Source organism: Microchirus variegatus (assembly GCF_963457635.1).
Source record: "Microchirus variegatus genome assembly, chromosome: 17".
Classification (NCBI taxonomy): domain Eukaryota; kingdom Metazoa; phylum Chordata; class Actinopteri; order Pleuronectiformes; family Soleidae; genus Microchirus; species Microchirus variegatus.
In genome coordinates this window covers 6368930-6388634 of record NC_139818.1, presented here as the reverse complement: position 1 = coordinate 6388634, position 19705 = coordinate 6368930, and the positions used below count along the sequence as shown (strand labels likewise).

At 41.1% G+C, this 19705-nt stretch overlaps 1 protein-coding gene across 1 annotated transcript in view; it reads right to left on the bottom strand.

Moving 5' to 3' along the window:
* capn15 (calpain 15) overlaps nt 1-12875 on the bottom strand; it is a gene marked incomplete at both ends in the record, with an annotated part of 55561 nt that extends 42686 nt beyond the window's left edge. Inside the window, one exon of the mRNA XM_083904176.1 lies at nt 12700-12875. Coding sequence (XP_083760302.1) covers nt 12700-12875 — 176 coding nt within the window. The remainder of the gene's footprint in view (nt 1-12699) is intronic.
* Nucleotides 12876-19705: the final 6830 nt, after the last annotated feature.

The following is a 19705-nucleotide window of genomic DNA, read 5'->3' as shown; positions in this document are numbered from 1 at the left end:
GTGTCAGATTGATTGAGGAGAGAGTTCAGTGGAAAAGGTGACTGACATGCTGCAGTTTATCACTTTGTTCAGTCCTGGGCATTGTGGCACGGGGCAGATGGTGGTGTGGACTGTGGAGCTGTGACCATGTGATGCACTGAGACCTGCTGTCACTTCACCACTGATTCCCAGTGAGGCTGCTTGTCTTATCACTTTCTGTTCATAAAGTTACTGATAAATGTGATAAACGTGAATTAGAGTTAAAGATAAACATGTTGAGTGAAATAATCTGCCGCACACGGAAATAAACCCGAATTATAGGAACTGGGTTCCTATAATAATAAGAACTGGTTCCCGAATTATATTAACCCAGTTCCTATAATGGCCAGAAGCGAGAGCGAGTCAAAAGAGACAACTGTGCTGAAGTTAGTTTTTATGCTTTGCACCAACAACAGTGTGTTATCGGTCCACAACACACTGTTGTCATTGTATGCAATTGTCAACTTTATTAGCAAAGATACGTTTAAATTAATTACGGTGGAAAATAACAGATTTAATCAGCTGAAAAAAGTAACCAACTCCCTGGCTGTGAACATTTCTCTCAGACGGTTCTTCTCCTGATATTCACAGACTGTGGACAGAGAAGTGAAGCAGAGATGCACGTGAAGTGTGTCATAACTTGACTTGACACATCAAATGTGTGTTTGTTTGTTTTTTTTGCTGACACAGTATGAAGGTAGTTCCTGATATTTAACATTATTTACAACCGAGTGCCTCCCGATGCTGGGGCTCCCAGACTCGACTAAACCTTTGCCACAGACGGTAGACGAGCGCCACCGATGCATGACATCTGTTCTCTTCATATTGGATGAGCCTTGAGATAATGTATGTTACGATTTGAGATAATGTAAGTTATGATTTGGCGCTATACAAATAAAATTTAATTGATTCCGTTTACAAAAAGCTGCCACCCTATTGGTCGAGCACCATCACGTCATCCGTCCCCTTTCTACCTTGATTGACACACAGTTATTCTGCTGTTAAACAGCATTATGAAATTAACTATTGTGCAGTATACTATGCTAAAATTATGACAAGGTTGTATTACATAATAATTAATATTAATATCAATATTGACCAGTGTAATCACACATTGCAGATTTTGAAAAAATTGTGTCAGTAACACACATGCACACCTTTTGTCCTTGGCCCTATGTTCAAAGTCGCTGTTCTAAAAGTGCCCACTTCAGCGCCTCCGTTCCCCAGTGTCGCAGACCTGGGCAAGAGGCCAACTGCTTACAGTGGAAGGGGAGAGAGAGGGAGAAACAGAAAGAGCCCTCATCTTTTTTTGCAGTGAGGGTAATGCAGTTAAGTAACTGCTCCTAGTCAGAATTCCATTAAGTAAGAGCATCAGTGATCTCTCATCTCTCATTTGTCAATGCTTCAAGAAAGATAATCATAAAGCACTTGAGTAGACTATTTCAAAGAGTTTACTCTCTAAAAAGCTTAGTGAAAACCAGCATGGCAGTGACATTACCAACTGAGATATCGTTCAGGTTGTCTTTGAGGCCCCTGGCATTCCATTCTGTCATTAGAATGTGTTTTCTGTGATCAGATAATGAACAGATAGTGCCTACCACATGCACACCTGCATTTACACGTGTCTCCGGTTTTCACATCAAGATCCGAATTCTATCCGATCACGGTCATCCCCCCCGTTACTCAACTGATGCTTTTACATGGACTCCTCTTTGCTTTTCAAGCAGGGGAAGAACTCATCTTTGACGAGTGGAAAATGCAGAAAAAGCAGAGGAGACTGCAGTTTTGTCACCACTGTCACGTTGGCTGTGGTCGGAGCCACGAAGTACCTTCAATCCGCTCAGTTGGTGGAGCGGAGACACATTGGAGACACATTGCAAATACACTTCTGTTCAATCTGGTCACCACCTCCTGAAGTGGTTTGACTATTGTGTTTAGAGTTTTCGTAATAAGTGGTGAGGCGTTATCTGATAGCAACGATCACAGACAATGAAAAAAATAAAAGTAACAGAGACAAAATGAACCGATCCAGAGGAAAGAAAGGGAAATAATCTGCTCATTTACATTTTGTGTCATATTTAGCAACTTTACAGACCCCGTGACTTTTTTTATTTAAAAAAAAAAAAAAAATGAGTGACACTGATTTTCAGTCATAAACCTAAATACTTTCTGAGAATGAAATGCACAGCACTGCTCCACGAGTGAGATCCATCCAACTGTATTTACTGCGGACGGAGAGTCGGACGGACACACGCACGCGTGCGCACACAGAGAGAGAGGGAGAAGCGCAAGTCACAGAGCTGTATCATATGTTTTGTTTTCTCCGCTCTTTATGTTCACCAAGAGCCCCATGTGGTGAGAATTATTGTATATATTATAGGGCTGTCAATAGATAAAACAAAACAAACAAAAAAATGATCTCACATCTTGAAATTCCTTAATCTAGATTAATCGCGATTAAACGTTTGCTTTTCTTCTAATGATTAAATTAATGAGTAATCAGACAGTGTGCATTTCAGACACCATTGTTTAATTGTATCTTTCTTTTTTAAATGCCAAACTACACATAGAACTATGGGGTTTCAATGAGACTCAGGCCTATCAAGTGCCATCATAAAGGCTCATCATGGATGACTGCCATCCTGTATGCCAGTGGTTCTCAACCTTTTTGAGTCGCGACCCCCAATTTAACATGCATGGCTGTCCGCTACCCCAAAAGCTTGTGTATCCAGTGTTGGGACCCCAAGGTTGAGAATGGCTGCTGTATGCAACAAGAATTAACGTGTTAACTTTGACAGCCCTAATTTTTTAATATTAATATACATAGCAAAAAAAACACAATGTTAGTTTTTGATGTAAATACTCCGGTAACAGAAGCAACATGTTCACCATGTTGGTGGTAGTAAGGACATATTACACACACACATAAACAGAGCTCTCTTCCTCTTTTTCAGCACCACTACAGACTTACAGCAGGACTCTTCTTTTGTTTCTTTACTTCCTCATCTTTAGATAAAGTGTCAGAGCTTTTCTGTGTGTTTTTACAAGATCAGTCATATTTTTGGGACAGACATCTTAGCTACCTAGCAAACAAAACGCAGTAGTGTAGAAGAATGTGCACTTAGTCATAGTGAACAAGCAAACTGTTGATAAAGTGCACAGAGGGTTTCTATACTGGTACAGTGCTTGAGGGTGTGTTAAGAAACTATGTATGCACCAAACTACTATAGTTTAAGACTTGTTTAATACAGCTGCAAGACTTCTCTCCCACAAATATTCCCATGATCACATAATCCCTTACCCCCACACACCACTTCCTCTCCATTCCACCATCAGGTTGTGCATTATGGGTGACAGGGCCATCAGTGTTACTGGCCCCAGACTTGAAAAATGCCCTACCATTAATGCACCTCACCAATAGATTTTAAATCACCATTTAAAACACAGCTTTTTACACAAGCATTTACTGACACAGCCAGTAAAGACAGTGCCATTGTACTTACACATTATTTGTATTACCCATTTTACTCAGTTTTTTACGTTCAACTCTATGCAATGGATAATCGATTATCACTCTTAATTAATTGTATATTTTGATTATTGATGAATCAGTTTTATTTTTTTTATTTTTTTTTTATAATTCAAACAAGCTTGCAGTCTCAGCTTGAGGAGATATTTTGGTCTCTTTGTGCCATATAACAATAACCCATAGAGCTATAGGAACCTTCAACACTCACTCCTCTCTGTCTTTCTTAAGAGCTGATGATGAGTCAGATTAACAGTTTCCATTTTTGCCATTTGCCAGCTAATGAGCCATGATGATAATATGAGTCATTAACCAACCACGCCTGGTCACAAACAACAACTCTGTACAACAAACACTTATCCATGAACAGTAGAGCCCACACTTCAGCAGCACATTAGCTTGACACCTAGTGACGTTGAAGCCTTATTGAAAAAACAACATGATAATTGGGAGATTTATATATTTAAACCGGACCTAGACCGGAAGTTCCAATTAACGCTGTTTTTTAGTGCGTATCTGCGTCCTTACCTCTTTAAGAAGCCCTGGTGGGTTCTAAACAAAAATTTAAGCCATTGCTGAGAACACTGTGTTTTATTGTAATCTCGGGCTCAGCGAGATCTCTGAAAAAACCCGGTCCGGTAACGTAAACACCGGTGCTCCGGAACAGCAGATCGTCCTGCTCCGGGCACATCCGGCTGCATACATTGAACCGCAGAAGAAGAATAACGTCCGTTGTGGAGGTGTTTCACGAGCGTCAGTGTCTTCTGACTCTGGGTCTGACTCCGGGTCAAAGTCATAAAAGGGACTGCGGCGGGGAGTCATGAAGAAGCTATTTATTTATTTAATAGTAGAATGAGTAAAATGAGTAGCAGTGCATCCACTGTTCCAGAGGGGGGAGCTGTGCTTCTGAGAGCGGGTGTGCCGAATATACTGGCCAATCACAAGACTGTCTTCTGGGTGAGAGAGTTGAGTCTCAAGTCTTGCGGCTGGGAAACACCGTCAGAAAAGGGGATTTTTATCGGCTCGTTTACAGCAACTAGGAGGTTATTGACCATAAAAACAAGTTAATGTATGTAAGTAGACCTCCATAACTAACATATATGTGCAACAGGACCACTCTAGGTCCGCTTTAAGTGATGCCGAGCAGGAAAAGTCTACAAATTAGACTTTTGAAAAAGGTTCCCTTAGGCAAAGTAATTCTTCCAATCAGCAGTAGAAATATATCCCTCGTATGAAAGTGGAGCATTACATGAAGGCTACTGTGCTTTTAAAAGAACAGTGTTGTTGTTAACAAATTATGTGGGAAGCCTCAACCCTGATGACCGCGCATCTCATGAGGCCTCACAATCGAAAAGCATTATGGAAAAAAAAGAAAGTGAACTTACAATCCTCCTGACTGAGACTGAAGACACTAAAAATAAAATGCTGGTTGAGTAACATAACAGAAATAATATAATACCAGTAGCTTCTGACCTCTAACTATGCCCTTAGTTAATATTTCATAACTGTGCAGTGCTTATTTTTGATGAGTGAACCTGTCAGTGTTGGAGACAGCTTCAGACATTCCAAATCTTAACATAGAGGAAACTCTGACTGGGTTTCAGCAAACACTAGTGGCATGGAGCAAAAACGAGAACAAACTGGGAGCTGCCAGGAACCTCCAGAACCAAAGAGTAAAAAGGGGTTCCTGCAGGCAACTCCTTCAGCCAGAGGCCAAGCTCAAAAATATATGAATTTAACAAATGAATGCCTATGTTCGCCACATTATCTCATTAGACAATGTTTTCTGACAGGAAACTAGTGCTGAGCGCAGGGGCGGCCGGTGTATAGGGACGATTTGGGCGACGCCCTCCCAACTTGGAGGAGAAAGAGAATTTTTTTCCTCAGCAATTCCAAAGATCCTTAGTACTAACATTCCTTTCAGCGTCTCTGCCAGCAACGGTAGTTATTATCAGTGTTTTAGACATATTATCTGTCATTGTCCAATCAGAATCATCAGATTCAAGTCACGTTTTATGGTTCCGCCTCTTCTGGGGCGATTTGACTGACATGAAGAATCGCCCAAAAATTCTCCCATTGACACTCATGTTAAAAACTTTTTTTTCGAAAAACATCCCCTCCAATGCATTTTTAATGAGGATTTATGTGCATGCACTAACATGCTTACGTCGTATGTAAATTGAGCAAAGAGAGGAGGGGATAACTTCTCTTCTCTTCACTTCACGTCTCTCCATAAGTTGTTCGTCTCTCTGCTCGCGGCGTTCTGAGCGAAGTGAAGCTCACCGTTTTAAAAACACACGGCGGATTGTGCTCGTTTAATCGGGCCCAGCACGAACTGATAAGTACACGTAGTTTGACCAGTGCCACGGAGTTCACGCTTTCATAAGTGTTAGCCGTTTATGGCTCGTAGCAGCGGACAGCAGTCATTTGAAGCTACGTCCGTTAACTTGTTTGCCAACATTGTTGATGTTTGTATTGCTCTGCTCAGGTTAAACTTCAGGTAGACAATCGGACTGTTTTGTGTAAGAAAGCATTCTAAGATGCCTTTAGCAACACATGTAAAGATCCAATTCTGCACTTTCCTTTACACTTAATGAATAATTTGACTGCACTATCTTGTCATATGTTTGTTGTATGTATCTGATAAAAGTTGTGAAAGCTCTTGATCCTTGGTCAGTTAATAAATACTTGACTTAATATGCTGCCCCTGTCTTTATGTGGTTGCTGGACACATCCTGTGTCTTGTTTAGCTGTTTTACATCATACATTAGATTCATGTAAATAATATTTGTTTATCAAGTTGCCATCTAGTGGACACAAGGAGGACGGTTAATCATCTAACAACACAATGATACTGTCTTTTTTATGCACCTATTGAACGGGTCACCTTAATCATTATCAGAAAAAATTGTCCCCCCTGAAATTTTCTTCAGGAGCCGCCACTGGCTGAGCGGTATACCGGTTCATACTGAAAACATATTTCATGGTGTATAAAAAACGTAACACATGCTTAGCTGAAGAAGAGAGTGTGGTAGTAACTGCAGCAATGAGCAATTCACTCCACCAACTAAACAGGAAACACGTATTAGAGTATCAATAATGTATGTGGTTACGCACTCACATACAGCTCCCTCTCTCTCATTTATTCAATATGAGCAGACACACAGACTCTTACTTGCTTGAGTACTCCGTATACTGTGAAACTTGAAATGTTTAAAAATTGTGCGAAAGAGTGTGTTCACATCACAACATCACAAGGAGTTGTTGCTCCACTGCTGGAGTTAAAATGTGTTATTTAGCGAGGTAGTATTAGACTCCTGCATCCCTGCAAGCTAAACATGTTGATTTTCTCTATGGACTCCATATCAGAAAATGCTGTCAAGCAGCAAGTTAAAGTGTATAAAACTTCTCATATGTTTAAGCAGGTATAACATTTTTTTAGAAAAGTCTTTTGTTGAGTCTCTAGAGGAGAGGATCTCAGTGCAATCAGAGCTGAATACTGTATATGCTAGAACTTCATACAACCACACTTCAAAAAATATTCTATTAGGGTTGTCACTTTAGAAATTCAAGTTTGACAAATTTACAAGGACCTGTATCCCGAATCCTAACCACTCGACCACCCGGGAGTCAGACTTCTGATACTATTTCCCAGAAACACAGGTTAATTAACCTGATCAGGATCAGTGAAGAGGATCTCTCTTTACATGCAGTATTACTGTGGTAATACGCAATCAGAGTGCACAGAAGTCCAGATCAAATGATATTTATCCGCCAGCTTACAGAGAGTATAAGTTCATTTGCCGACACTGTCATATGATATGGTAGGAATTCTTATGTGTGCTGGATAAAGGGGTACAACTTAAATATCAGAATCATCAGATTCAGAATGCTTTTATCCCGGAGGAAATTGTTCCGTCACAGTTGCTCCATGTGAGAATCAATAACTTAAAGAAAAGAAAGCAACTATACCACCAAAGTAAACATTCTAATTAGAAGCTTACATAAGAGTACAAGAGAGCAAAAAAAATAATAAAAATAAATTAAAGAGCACCAAAATGAGCGCAAATTTTTTAAATTTAAATAGCACTATAAAAAAATATATAATGTGTACAGGACAGGCATCATCAATATGACAATTAATAAATGAACTGAATATATCTAGAGATGGGAGTTGTAAAGTCTGTTGGAACCTGCATTTTGAGTTTGTACAGTTCAAACACAAACTTTACACACAGAAAATATTATTGAATTTCAAATTAAAAAAGACAGCGCTATCTTCTATGTGAAGCCACTAAACTCTGACATGAGTAATTAGTAGGTTAAATGTTACTATACTAGTTATACTACATGTTTCTATGAGAGACCGCCAGGTTATGAGGGGCCAAAATAAATGAGGTTACAAATACACCACATTTCCATGGCAACATCAGTGGGGAAATCTGGAATCATGTCAGTTGTGATGGAAATAGGCTTTTTTTGCTGCATCAATCCTCTGTGTCTAAAGAAAAACAAAGCCTGTAAGCCAAATCTGTTCTGCAGGCATGGGGACTGTCCTGACGCTGCCCCCTCTTCAGACACGCAACAGCAAGAGAAGATGCTGACATCATTCAGACATAAACACGACCAGTGACCAGGCTGGTCGAATCCAAGTGGTTTAAATCCAGTTAAGGTGGGGAAGAGCCAGTTCAATGGAGGTGGAATAAACAACATCATTCATCATGCTGCGACAGTAGAGACTCATGGATTGAGTGTGGACTGTGGAGACGACAGGAATCAACTATAGTGGCTCTGGACTCACACAGTCGTATGTAATGTGACACTGGTGTATTGGAGCCCAGATAAAAAAAAAATTGTTTTGAATGAGGTACTTTGCCGAGTATGTCCTCAGTGCAGAAGGTGCCTTAAGCCCAATTTATACTTCTGCGTAAAGTGCTCTGCGTAGGCTACGTAGAGACTCTGCGTCGACGCATATTTTTTAAGTGTCCGTCACTCCGTCAAGGGACAACGGAGACGGCAAGAGCTGCGATTGGTCCTCAGGACAGGCTGAGCAAAGCTGCTCTGTGCCGGCTCTCAGTGCGCTCCGGGCGTCCTGACAGAGGCGGAGCTGATCCCCGCCGATAACACTGCTGCCGAACTATAAATACGTCATATCTATACACACACAACACATGTTTAGACCCTAAATGGCCAATTTCTCGCCTCAAATTATCTTAAAACTGCGTTCCGTCACACAGAAAAGTGAGAAACGGCCACTGTTTCAACAACAACAGTCCTTCTCTCTCTTTCTTTCTCGGACGCCATTGCTCACTGTAGCCAGAAGCACAACCACCTTGCGCAGCGACCCCTACTGATCGGGCGGGAAATTGCAGCGAGTGTCCGTCACCACCACGCAGAAGTATAAATGCTCGAGGCGTCTCCGTGGTGACGCAGACGGATAACGCATACGCAGTCGGAGAAGTATAATGTGGCCTTAAGACATTTGCCCACACTAAATACATAGTTGTCACTGGGGCTCACCTGATGAAGTCCACAACAGCATACGTCTATGCTGTCTTAATACAGGGTTTCTCACTCCTGTTCCTTGGGGGCCACTGTCCTGCATGTTTTAGATGTTTCTCTGCTCAAACACACCTGATTCAAATGGTCAGCTGGTCAGGAAGCTCTGCAGAAGCCTGATAACGAACCATTTATCTGAATAGGGTGTGTTGGACCAGGGAAACGCCTAAAACATGCATGACAGTGGCTCCCCAGGACAAGGAGTGAGAAACCCTGAAATTGAATTCTGTCGCTTTTATAAACTGCTCATTCCTGCACACAAAATTGAAATAAATCTGTGATAGTATGTTATAAATCCACTACTGCCTCTATCAGTAAGTTCAAACATGTTATTTGGTGACTTGGGTGTTTAAAATCAAGCCTTTAAAGCTGCAAAATTTCGTTATGTCCCCATAATGACAATAAAAATTCTTGATTCTTGATTCTTGCAGTTATTAAAACCCTCCTCACCCAGATGTAGTTTCTGAATATCTGCACAGTAACAACCTGTCAGGTTATTAATTACATATAATCATGAAACAATTATTTGTAACATATTTAAGTGATCATTTTAAAGTAAAAGCACAAATCTTAATATATTTTCTTATCACAAGGACCAGGAATGACTGGAAAAATGCAGTTCTTCAAGGGAGAGCCTCAAAATAAATCACTAGGACAGAAAGTTGGAGAGTTAAACACAATTGTAAAGCCACTCACATGAATTATTAATGATCATTCCATTCACAATTAACTTGACTTAACTTATTAACTTGAAAATAGCACTTAACATATTGTTCTTATCACAGTGTGCAATCAAATCATTTTACCAATCCCTCTGTACAGTGTATTAGTGCAGTTTATGTGGTCAGCTGACCATGGATGTTTGGTGGGAAGAAAAGACCCAGGAAAAGAAAATGCTAGACTAAGTAGACAAACAATGAGTTTTATCAATGTACATTGCTGTGGTTTGATGGTAAAGAATGTGCTAAAGCTAGCAGCGACTGCATCTTAAGAGCAGGTGTTGGAAACTGCTTTGACTGTTAAACGTAGCGCGACAGCAACGGATAGAAATCACGAAAGATGAAAGCCTGAAGAAGACTGACATTGAATAAATAATGATATCCATTGTGGGGAAATGTGATCAGTCTCTCTGAGAATCAATAACTAACATGCGGACCATAAAGCCTTGAGTGACTCAGCAACAACTTGTAAGCTACTAAGTGGGCGATATCAACTACCTGTTCTTGTTCCGGGAGACATCACCTGAAAAAGCTGAAGGAAAACTGGAAACACTTGTGAATGGAGCAGGGAAGTAGATCAACTTTTAAAGAAAAAAGAACAATAGTTTCTTAAATACAAACTGCAGTTAGAGATTTTACTATGATGTAGGACTTTGATTAATCGGTTAGCAAAAAAATTATAAATCAAAACCAAACAAAGTTGTCTCGTTTCAGCTAAATACAAGTGCATTCTGCTTTCTTTGCTCCTCCAGAGTAAAGTGGATGTCATTTGAGGACATCTTCATTTTTGAGGTTTGGGAAAACACAAATCAACTTTGTACACCATAGCCAGGTGCCAAGTAATCAAATATTTTAACTCTGCTTTCAAAATGAACACAACTGAATCAAAACTCGTCTCAAAGGGACACTGTGTAGTATGGGTTTATATTACCCAAAATCCACTTTTGTATACATATTATGTGCTCCTGCATTGTCTAGTTGCTGTATAATATTCTTTGTTTCGTTTTCCTAGTGTTTCAAAAAGTCATGTAAAATAACATGGTCATGGGCCGCTACTGCATTGCCATGACGCCATGTTTCTTACGGGAGCCTTTATAGACAAACGCGAGAGAACAAATCAAGCGTAGCTTTATTGTAGCGGAAGTCCCGCCTCCACTCTCTCCGCTTCGTCTGCTACGGCCTCGGTAGCTCGCCCTCTCCCTCTCCTCGCGAACCTCATCTTCTGACACGGAGAAAGACAACGAGGACTACATTTGACCGGCTGAGGATACCGTAGCGCTCAGGGAAGGGAGGGGGTGAGCAGAGGAGCAGTTCTTCATTGTAAATTTCAGCCTCTCCTCTAGATGGCACTATAAACTACTTACTTCACCTTTAAAGCCTGATAAAAAAAACACCAGTGAAACTCATCTTCTAATTACCCTCTGGGCTGCTTTTCATCTGGCTCACAAAGGTCGGGTCAATTCATCAGTCCACACAATCCACTCAGCACAGGACAGCAGCACTAAACTGAAGCACACACTGATGTGCTCACAGAAAAGAGTATGGGATGGATTTTGGTTTAATCCAGCTTAGTGAAATTTTGAGTGCAACGCAGAAGCACATCAAAAGCAAGGTTTTGATGCGATCAGCTTTGATAGAACAGTGGATTTCATTCGTAGTTGAAGTTATTTAATATTCAGTAAGCTATTTTTTTTATTTACTAAATCCAGAAGGTGGCAGTGATGATATATGATGACTGCAAGCTTATGTTAAATCCCATAGAAGAAGATTTTTGGAATTGTGCACAGCCCATTCAGTGCTGACTAGGGGTGTCACGATTACTTGATTTCACAGTTAATCGCGGTATTAAATGCTACACTATATTAATTGATATCAATACCGTCAGAAAAGATTACACCGAAAGCCCAGAACCATATGGGTAGTTCAGAGCAACTCGGGCAGAATGAAAACAAAGTTACACAACAACCGCATGTCACAGCTTGTGCTGCTTTGTTTTTGTTCCGCGCGAGTTGTAGAATAGAGCCATTCCCGATTGTTAAAGAATGGCAGAGGAAGAGTTATTCCCTCCAAGAAAGCGCATCAAATCAACCATATAATGGTAAAATGGTTTTGTATTTATATAGTGCTTTTCCAGTCTCGATGACCACTCAAAGCAGCTTTTGACTAATGTAGTCAGGAATCGAACCCACAACCTTCGAGTTGAAAGACAACAGGCTCTACCACCATCCCACGGGGGGACAATTCATCATCTGTGATATAACCACCCGGCTCTGTACGCCAGAGTAAAGGTAAACGCACAGTAACTGGGTTAAATTACGCTAATGTTCAACTAACGTAACATTGAATTGGTAGGAAATGTTATGTTTTACGTAATGTGATGTCCTTTTCATTTAATACAAATGTATTTGTGTCATTGTAATTTAAACATGAATTAAACAAACCACAATAATAGATAATTATAGTTTTAGATCTGGCCACATACAAATAGATAAATTATTAAAAGGATTAAAATAACCTTAAACATATGGTAAAGATGACCTGTAGCCGTTCACATCTGTTTTCTTTGAGAGAAATACATAGTTAATATGTAGCATTGTTTATTGTTTACAGAGCAGAAGTGATTCTTATTTTATTTCAAATGGGATTATTGTCATTTTTCTTGTACTTTTTGGTTACTTTACTTTGTTGTTACATTATTTTGTTATTTTGGCATCAAAGGATATAAATAAAGGAAACTGTAAGACTATAAGCAGTGTTTCTACACATTCATAGTGTTGTGAAACATCAGTCCTATATCATACAGCTCAACTCTTCATCCCCCAACAAATGGCCAAACCAGGTCATTCCTGTTGAGCCGGTTCCAGTGCTGGTCCTTACCTGCGTTCTCGATGAGGCAGCGGTTGCTGCTGACGTGTGATGAAGCTGGAGCCCCACACCGGGCTGCTGTGGCTGTTCCTGAGCCAGCCCACAGGGGGTGACGATGGGTAGGGGGTGCTGCGGAAGCCATGGTCCGACTCTGTCTCTGCAGTGAGAGATGAGGCTGAGCTACCCATCGCCACGGCGAGAGGTTATTAGCCTGTGAATGTGCTCTGATAGCTAGGTCTGCTTGCTTGTTTTGCCCCTGGATGTTGACAAGGGATCAACAGTTGTAATCAGTGAGGCACACCGACTGGGAGGATACTGAAAGGGCTGTTTGGACAACACAAGCAAGCATGTGTCTCTATTTGCTGTCAACTTCCTGTTTACACATTCTGCTTCAAATAGAAAGAAGTTGCTCTCACAAAAGAAATCCAATCCAGGGGATTCAAAGGTTGCTCCAAAAATGTGTCTAACTCTTTATCAAGTATAGAGATCAGGGAAGATTTCCCACATGGAAGAAGACTGTGTTAATTCAAATAGTGTTTGTTTGTGTTGAGCTTTAATTCCAGTTCAGCAGATGGTTTCAGAGAGAAGAAAACACAATTCTCTCACAGCAATGGTTCATAATTCTGTCTCTTGTAGACTTTAAGTCCGCACAGCTCTGCACCATATCGTCCACAGTGCCACTAATAATTCCTCCTGCGTTCCCTTGGACAAATGCCGACAGGCTGTGCAGTCTCATGCCTGGCTCCTCAGAAGTTCAACAAAAGCAGGAGTGTGTACAGCTGTGTGTTAAAGACGTACACGGTTTCTTCAGCATATCAGCAACCACACAGTACACCTGTGGGAAAACTTGGGAGTTCAGGATGTGAGTATCACTGCAACATCAAGGTCCGTGAACACAGCTGAAACTGCTCAACACAGACATGGAACATAATACATTCACTCATTATTAGTGATGTGGGCACTGAAAAAAAATCAATGCACTGCATTTCCTGGGTAGGGTGCTGGCACACCTGCTACTATTCCCGTCTCATCTTTCAGACATCCAGTGTGACCAACAGCTGCTGTGGAGGTTCAGCAGTAAAACACCCCAGCACCATCTCTTTCACCAGGCAAAATCCGAGTGTTTTTTTCATCTTCTGAGATTAGGCCACTTCTTGTTCTTGCCAAATTTAGGCTTTCAACAACAACAACAAAAAAGACCTTGAGGATTTAACGTGCAAACAGCAGGTCTTCATGTAGCTGCTCTTCAAACTTTAACAACAACCATAGCATGAACATGTTCACAGCTCAGCTTCGATTCAACATATTCAACATCATACTATGAGAGCTGTTCTTTTTCAGGCTGCAGTGATCCACAGAAGCAAGTACAAGAGATGTTCCTGGTTTCTGAGCAACGCAGATGAATGTCTGTCAGACACTGCCCAGTGTAGTTCCTCAACTTGTACTTGGATTTCTGTGGACTCACCAGCCTGTGAGAGCAAGTCTGTACAGGCCAAACAAGTATCATTCCAGTGCAGGCCTACATCTGCATGCACTTGAATGAGTAGCGTTAGCTTTTAAAAGGTCTGAGGCTTTAGTCCACTCACTGCTCCATCATCCCCTGCTAATCACCATTAGCTGATTATTATGGCATCACTGCATGAATCACGTGGACTTCAATGCCCACTTCTGCGGTCCACATTCAGTCATTGTTACATGCCGATTAATGACCGATAACTAACTCACATGAGAGCTATAAACCCACGCCAACAACCGCAGCGCTACACGCTACTTTAAGTAATTCTATCAAAATAGATGTTCCGTGTCCGTCTATACACAGCGTAACAGAGGCCAGTCACCGCACCGTGCAGGAGGCGACATGCGCGGTTAGGACGCGTAGAAACAACCGTGGAGTGGATCCTCCAGAAGGGGAGCATTCAGCCCGCAAATATAACCATAGTCCCGTGGCTTCTGTCCTGCCTGTGTTCATGTTACGTCTCCTGCGTTTGGCCAGAAGATGTTGAGTCTTGTTGTCATACATCAGGAGACATCCTCGCCCCAGCAGCACCGCTGTAGCTTCGGACGTTTAACAGCGCTCAAAATGTAAAACGACTCCATCCATTTCCCCAAATAAAGTGTTCCAGTCCTGTGCTTTTAGAATATGGCTCCCGTTATATTATCCAGTTCTTCCACTCCCCGGTAAATATCCTTTCAGGGGGCTTTAATTCTTCCTCGCTGAGCCGGAGCGCAGTGGACTGGGATGCAATATCCTCCTAACAGCGGATTAGTGGAGTCAGCTTGGCGCATGCGCAGTGGCCTGCTGAGCAGAGACGAGATGGAAGACTGCCTCACTCATGAATGTGAGCAGTATCCCGGGATAATGATGACTGCGATGGGCGTCTAATCAGAAACAGCTCGTTCTGACTTACTGCCAGCAAACACTTTTGTTGTTGACACGATCGGGAAACTGCTGAAATGATGTGTGGCCGTTTGTTCTGATCAGGTCACAACCAGAGGAGGCAGTGAAGGGTTAAGTAAAGTCAGTGGTGACTGCAGCACTCATCCTTGCTCAACTGTCCCCACACATCACTGAGAAAAAGCCCTCAAACTTCCCCTTCTCTCTCTCTCTTCCACTTCCCATCACTGCTCTGACCTCAATCCTCATTTCTCACTTCACTGTGTTCACTAATAAAACTGTGTTTAAAAGCAATGTCTTCACTCACACACACCACATACAGCAATTATTATGTGGCATATGCATGTTGCATAAAGCACTGAGAATAAATCATTAAAGGGATACTTTAGGTTTTTCTTCAGGTTCAGGTTCTTCCAGTTTTAAGAGATACTGAAATTTAACCTCAACTCCCCAGACCCGGCTGCAGAAAAACATTTAAGGGGGGGCATAAAAAATTTTCAGGGGGGCAAACTTTTTCAACCTATTTTTTATAGGTTTTATAGGTTTTTTATAATAATAATAATAATAATGCATTATATTTATAGCCTATTTTATTTATTTATTTGCTTCAGGGTGAACAATATGGCTCTGTGACCACTCCTACAATGTGGAGAAATAATTTTGCTCTTACTAAAAAGGGGCAGTTCATCACAAAATCTACAAAAAAGAGTGTGTCGTGCTGTGTACATTTATCAAATAAAGCATGTATTCAAGAAGATAGCACCATACAGCAGCTTCACTACTGGAAAAAGAAGCACGGATGTCAACCTGAACACTGAAGTAAACATTCATACTGGAAGAAGTAGCTACAGCAGCTGGGGAGCACAAGGAGCAGCACAAAGCAGTGTTACCCTTCTGCCTACACGTAACCTAAAGTTTGTGAGTGAGTGAGTGTAACTCACCTGCATCATGCAGGTGAGTTACACTCACTCAAACTAGGCTCACCTGGAACCTAGTTTTAAGGATTTTCTTTGTCAAATGGAGCAAAGAAACCAGACAATATTCACATTTAAGAAGCTAACAAATCACAAAGTTTGTATTAATTGTTAAAAAAAAAAAAAAAACTCTCTAAAGATTAATTAATTGTTGCAGCCCTACTGGTTACCTAAATGTTTCACGAATATTACATGATAACAAAAAAATCAAAAAAATATTTTGGGGCGCTGGGCACTATACGGCGCATGACACGTTTCCATGGCAACTGACCGGAAAAAGATGCGTGTGACGTCATGTTTAAGTGCTCCCGATTGTTAAAATGAGTCTCTAAAGTAACGCTAAACTTTAAAAACAGAGGCACACATACGCAGTTACACAGGTACGCTGGTTATTTGTAGCGCTGCTCTTTTCCTTTAATAAACAGACCGCTCCAGTTCCACTGTAGGCGCGCTAAGCGACACAAGGAGCTAACGGAGCTAACGTGAACAGTGCATTGCCCTGTAGCTAAAATAACGGACAATGCTGCGAGCGAAACGAAGACTTGTGGCACCCCCTGATGAATGTTTACCCCAGTGTTACTCTTTACTTCAGTGCTTCGGTTTCCAGTAGAAGTGAATGGCGCTGCTAGTAACTAGCGACCATAAACGTCAAGTGCTAACAGCGTACCATCTCATCGGTGACCCGCCCCCACCACCTGTGATTGGCCAGCATGTTGCTTTCGTTCGTTGGTTGGATTGGTTGAGTTGTATGATCGATAAACCAAGATAGAAATAATAGAGAGCTGGCCACTCCGATGTAAAAAACAAAACCCAAATAAAATAAACAGCTCCCAGCCATAGACTGTATAAAAAGCCCAGGGGGGGCACGGCTGACTCTGTGGGCGGGCACAGCCCCCCAATGCCCGCCCATGCCGCCGGGACTGCAACTCCCACCGGTCAAAAAACAGTTTAAGCCCTCATTTAAAGGTGATGTAAGTAGTTTATAGTGACATCTAAAGGAGAGGCTGAAATTTACAACAACGAACTGCTCCTCTGCTCACCCCCTCCCTTCCTTGAGCGCTACGGTATCCTCAGTGGGTCAAATGTCGTCCTCATCGTCTTTCTCCGTGGTGCGGGCATACGGTCAGGTACTGGTGTTCCTTTATCCGCTGTAAAATACATGTGCTCCTCCATTCTACACGCGTAAAAAGATCCACTCTCAGCCTCGTCTCGCCGCTCGTTTTGTTCTCTCGGGTTTGTCTATACAGGCCCCCTCAGAAACATGGCGTCGTGGCAATGCAAAAGCGGCCCGCGACCATGTTATTTCAAATTACTTTTTGAAACACTACGAAAATGAAACAAAAACTATTATACAGCGACTAGACAATGCAGGAGCACATAGTATGTATACAAAAGTGGACTTTGGGTCATATAAACCCATAAATATTACGCAGTGTCCCTTTAAACAGGTGTGTTACCCAGTATAAACGTGTATAATCAGCATTCCCTCCCGGGTAAAATGACTCACAACACACCACAAATACAACAGATATTAGTCAGCTTCAGCTCCAATCAAACTAAAGTTGTGAACATGCTCATTTTTTCTTAGTCTGCAATAATTTGAGCAGTGCTCTGCCATTTCTTGCACAATGCTTAGGCATGCATTTAATTTCATTAATGTTAGTAAAAAGGATGGACACGAGTATTCGATTATTTGCTTGCTTATAAAAACGCAATCAATGATTTAATTTTCCGAAAACAAAACATTCTACACAAACAAAGACAGCTACAGACTTTTCACAGGAGACATATTTATTCCCAATAACAAAATTTGCTCTCTTTATTATTTAATAAATATATTTTGCTTGTTTCATTTTCTACACACGTTGGTCAAAATCTCAGATACACTCAGATACCATCAGAGGAAGCACAGTTTGAGAGCTTAAGAGAGATCTAAACAATTGAATTATAGAAAGATCAAAGTAGAAGTTGCATAATATTTACCACTTTCTTCCTCACAGACAGTGGCACTAACATCGTCAAGGCATTTTCTCTAAATAAATGGACAACGCTTGCTAAAGTTCTTTAAAACATGTAAATGCTTTACAAATGAGCAAACTCAAGTAACAGAAAAACAAGAGATACAACTAAAAGAAAAGTGAGTGAAATATCTTTCTCAAAGAAAATAAAAAGGAAATGTGTACAAGGTTTTATTCTAGGTTTTAATTTTAGATATGAATCTCAGGGCAGGGTGCTAGGTCTTCATGTCGCGGCTCTTCAAACTTTTACAACAACCATAACATAAACATGTTTGCAGCTATGCTTCGATGTATGTTTAATATTCAACAACATACTATGAGAATTGTTCCTTTTAAGGATCATGTTGTTTTTAAGGGAATGCAATGACAGGTCCTCGGATTGACCGTGCAGGAGTGCAAAAAGCTCTTTGAGCGGTTTCTCCTACAGCTAAAAATGTAGAAAGAAGCTAACACAAGCTCAAAAGCTAAAGACAGAATGCCCCACGAGATGGGGGCGGAGGCAGGTGATGATTTAAAAAGTCCTGGAGCAGCAGAGGGCCATCTCTCAAGTAATGTCTTCTGACAGAAAGTCCAGACACCTTATCCCAACATGGCAGGACACTGATGTCATGGAAGCATTGACCAAATCTCTCCATCCTCTGGTTGAGTTTACAGATTCACTTTCCAGTGAGAAGTAGTGTCAGCGTTTCTTTTGTCAAGCCAGTCCTCTACCTTTTCAGCTCCTCCACCCTCAAAGTGAACACTGATGATCCAGACCTAACAAATACCATCAAGACTAAAATCCTGGGCTACCTGGAGGAAAAATACAAGGATTCTGAAACACATGAACTGCTTGATTCACATAGGAATCGCGATTCTAATGATCCACGATTCTGAATCGATTCATAAACTTCAAAAATTGATTTTTGAAAAACCACACAAAACACCGGTTTGTGTTATTTGTGTACAGTTTATTTTTGTAACTTGCCTAAGCTTTTATTTCGTTTGAATTAATAAATGTTAACTTTTGTCTTAAGTTTGCCTTTGTGTGATCACATTATCTTATACAAACTGTATTGTTTTGATGCCATAATTTGCCTTAACACACTATGTATCGTATCAATTTTTGAATCGAGAATCGTATGAATCGAATCGGTTGAATCGAGATTCGGAATTGAATTGAATCGTGAGCCACCCAAAGATTCACATCCCTACTTGACATGGAATCTGCTCTTTCGGTTCATGCTGACATATATCAGTGAGGACAAGGTTGCACCAATCCAGGCCAGACACCAGAGATGGCTGCATCCTTGTGCACGGTTAGTAATAATTGTAATTACATAGATATTACATTTGATAATATGTGTTCATATGGTGTTCATATTTTGGTGTTCATATTTTAGTTACCATGTTCTTTTTTTAAAGTGGGAGGGCACAACTGATGCCCATGGTGAGACTGCAGAAAGTGCAGCGGCTGCACCAACCACCTCAAAGAAAAAGAAGACCTTGGGGAGCTTCTTCAAGACCACTGAGGGAACTAAACCAAGCTCTTCTCCTCACCAAGAACAACTAATTGTAGCCTGTGAGCTACAGTCATATCGACAGTGTGCCAACCTGGACATTGAGGAGGACCTACTGGACTGGTGAAGGGA